At 65.0% G+C, this 2,021-nt stretch overlaps 1 protein-coding gene across 1 annotated transcript in view; it reads right to left on the bottom strand.

Moving 5' to 3' along the window:
- Nucleotides 1-426: 426 nt before the first annotated feature.
- Nucleotides 427-2,021, bottom strand: part of ZFPM1 (zinc finger protein, FOG family member 1) — a 67,015-nt gene continuing 65,420 nt past the window's right edge. The window contains exon 15 of the mRNA XM_040443424.1: nt 427-2,015. Within this exon, the coding sequence (XP_040299358.1) occupies nt 1,727-2,015 (289 nt within the window). The 3' untranslated portion in view covers nt 427-1,726. The remainder of the gene's footprint in view (nt 2,016-2,021) is intronic.

The following is a 2,021-nucleotide window of genomic DNA, read 5'->3' as shown; positions in this document are numbered from 1 at the left end:
GCATGGCCACCGGTGGTGTTTGTAGGGGGTGGGAAACCCAAGGTCTGAGGGGGAGTGTGGGGAAGAGTCTGGGACTGGGGACACCGAACCACACTGGCCCTGTGCTGGGGGCGCAGTGGGGGTGATGTGACCCCAGGACCCGTGTGCAGGACCCGAATGAGGTGCGTGTGGTGCTGCCTAGAGGCTCGAAGCCCGGCCTCGGGATGGTGGAGTGCACCTTCCCCCCTCAACCCGTCTACAGGAATAGACACTGAGGCCCTTTCTGCGTGGCGCCCCATTCAGACTTCTGCACGCCTGCCTCCCCATCTCGTCCGGTCCGTGCTGCCTTCCTCCCCTTTTAGCATCTGTGGTTCGTCAGAGGCCACATCCCTGATGTTCCCCAGCACCCCTCTACAAATTTTATTTTACAATTTGTACACAGTAAAATTCGTTCTGCATTAGGTTTAATTTTTTGACAACAGTAGGCGCGGACGTGGGTGATGTCTGCTTTCGCTCGGTGGTCTGACTCGGAGACAAAGCCTCGGCGGCCCTCCGTGCAACTTCGTGCACAACAGTGCAAATGAGGAGCGGGGCTGGGGGGGTCTCTGGCTTCCTCCGCCCCAACCCAGGATGGCAGGTGCCGGGGCATCCTCGAGGGAGGCAGCTTGGCTCCCCTGGGACCCTCCCTCAACTGACTTCCCTAGTGCCAGCCCTGGGTCGGGGGACGGGGGCGGGAGCTCTGCAGGGCCCTGGGCTGAGCGGCCCTGTCCTGTCCAGCCCTGGTCCTCTGGGCCGGCGGGAGGGGCCTGTGCACGCCGCTGCCCGGACACGGGCTCCTGGACCTCACAAGGGCTGGTTGGGAGAGAAACTTGCCTCGAGCAGGGAGAGTGAGCCTGGGTGGATGGCAGGAAGCACCTTGGAGCCCGGAAGGTCAAAGGTCAGTTTGCTTCTGTCCACCACAGGCTGCTGGGTAAAACCGTATTTGGAAGAAACAGTGCTGCTTCGAGCAAAGTTGGGAAAGGACTGATGGGGGTTTTCCAGCAGGGACACCGGGCTGCAGGGTGCCCGCAGCCACCCAGCCGCAAACCGGCAAGACGTGGTTGGGCTCTGCTTGGGTTTGGCCAAGCATCTCGCGGTCCCATCTTAGTTGTGTGGTTCTCACGGTGCCGGCACGGCACACTGGGGTGGGGGCACCTCGGTAATGAGTGCTGTAGCGACCACAGGTGCCATGCGACCCCCACTTCAGGATTTGGCCCCACCCCCCCTGGGTCACAGGGGTGGGTGTGGGCCTTGGTGCCCCCCCCCATGCCTGTGGGCTGCATCACTGTCCCTTCTCTCCCCACCAGCCTTGGCGATCACAGGGCATCTTCCCGTTGGCATCCTGGGGGGCAGCGATTACCAGGGGGTGCTGCTGCATAGACTGGCCTGGGGTCAGGTCCAGCTTGGAGGCCCACGAACCCCGTGACTCTGGCTGGGGGCCCGGTCCGGGTGGGTTGGGTTGCAGGGGCGAATGCCTGCGCTCAGGGTGGCGCTGACCACCCCCACAGTGTTGGCCCCACGTGTTTCCTCCCACCCCCAAGGACCCTGTGCTCAGACAACTAGGCCGCTCCACTACCGTGCTCATCAAACTGAACTTCTTTATTAAGTGCCAATAGTCCAGGCAGGCGCGGTCCCCTGCAGCCCCCGGGCCTGGCCTGCGCCTGGACTGCGGCGGGGCGCCAAGCGGTCTCTGTAGTGTGGCGGCCGCTCACTTGACGTGCTCGGCCGCGTGCGAGGAGCAGTAATACTTCTTGTGGGCGATGAAAGTGGACAGGCTGCTGAACCTGATGTTGCACAGGCGGCAGTACCTGTGGCTGCCGGGGAGCGCGGGCGCCGGCGTCCCCTTGCTGGGGGTCTGGACGCCCTTGTCCGAGTGGGAAGGGGGCGTCGGCGGGGGCGGCGGGTGTGGCGGCACCGCCTCGGGGGACGGGGCCGGTGGCGGGCCGGGCCGGGGGCTGCCGTCGGGGGCGCCGGGGGCCGGCTCCCGCAGCTCCTGACCGTTG

Source organism: Herpailurus yagouaroundi, unplaced genomic scaffold (assembly GCF_014898765.1).
Source record: "Herpailurus yagouaroundi ecotype Mexico unplaced genomic scaffold, PumYag 190, whole genome shotgun sequence".
NCBI classification, from domain to species: Eukaryota; Metazoa; Chordata; class Mammalia; order Carnivora; family Felidae; genus Herpailurus; species Herpailurus yagouaroundi.
This window is presented reverse-complemented; position numbering and strand designations above follow the sequence as displayed.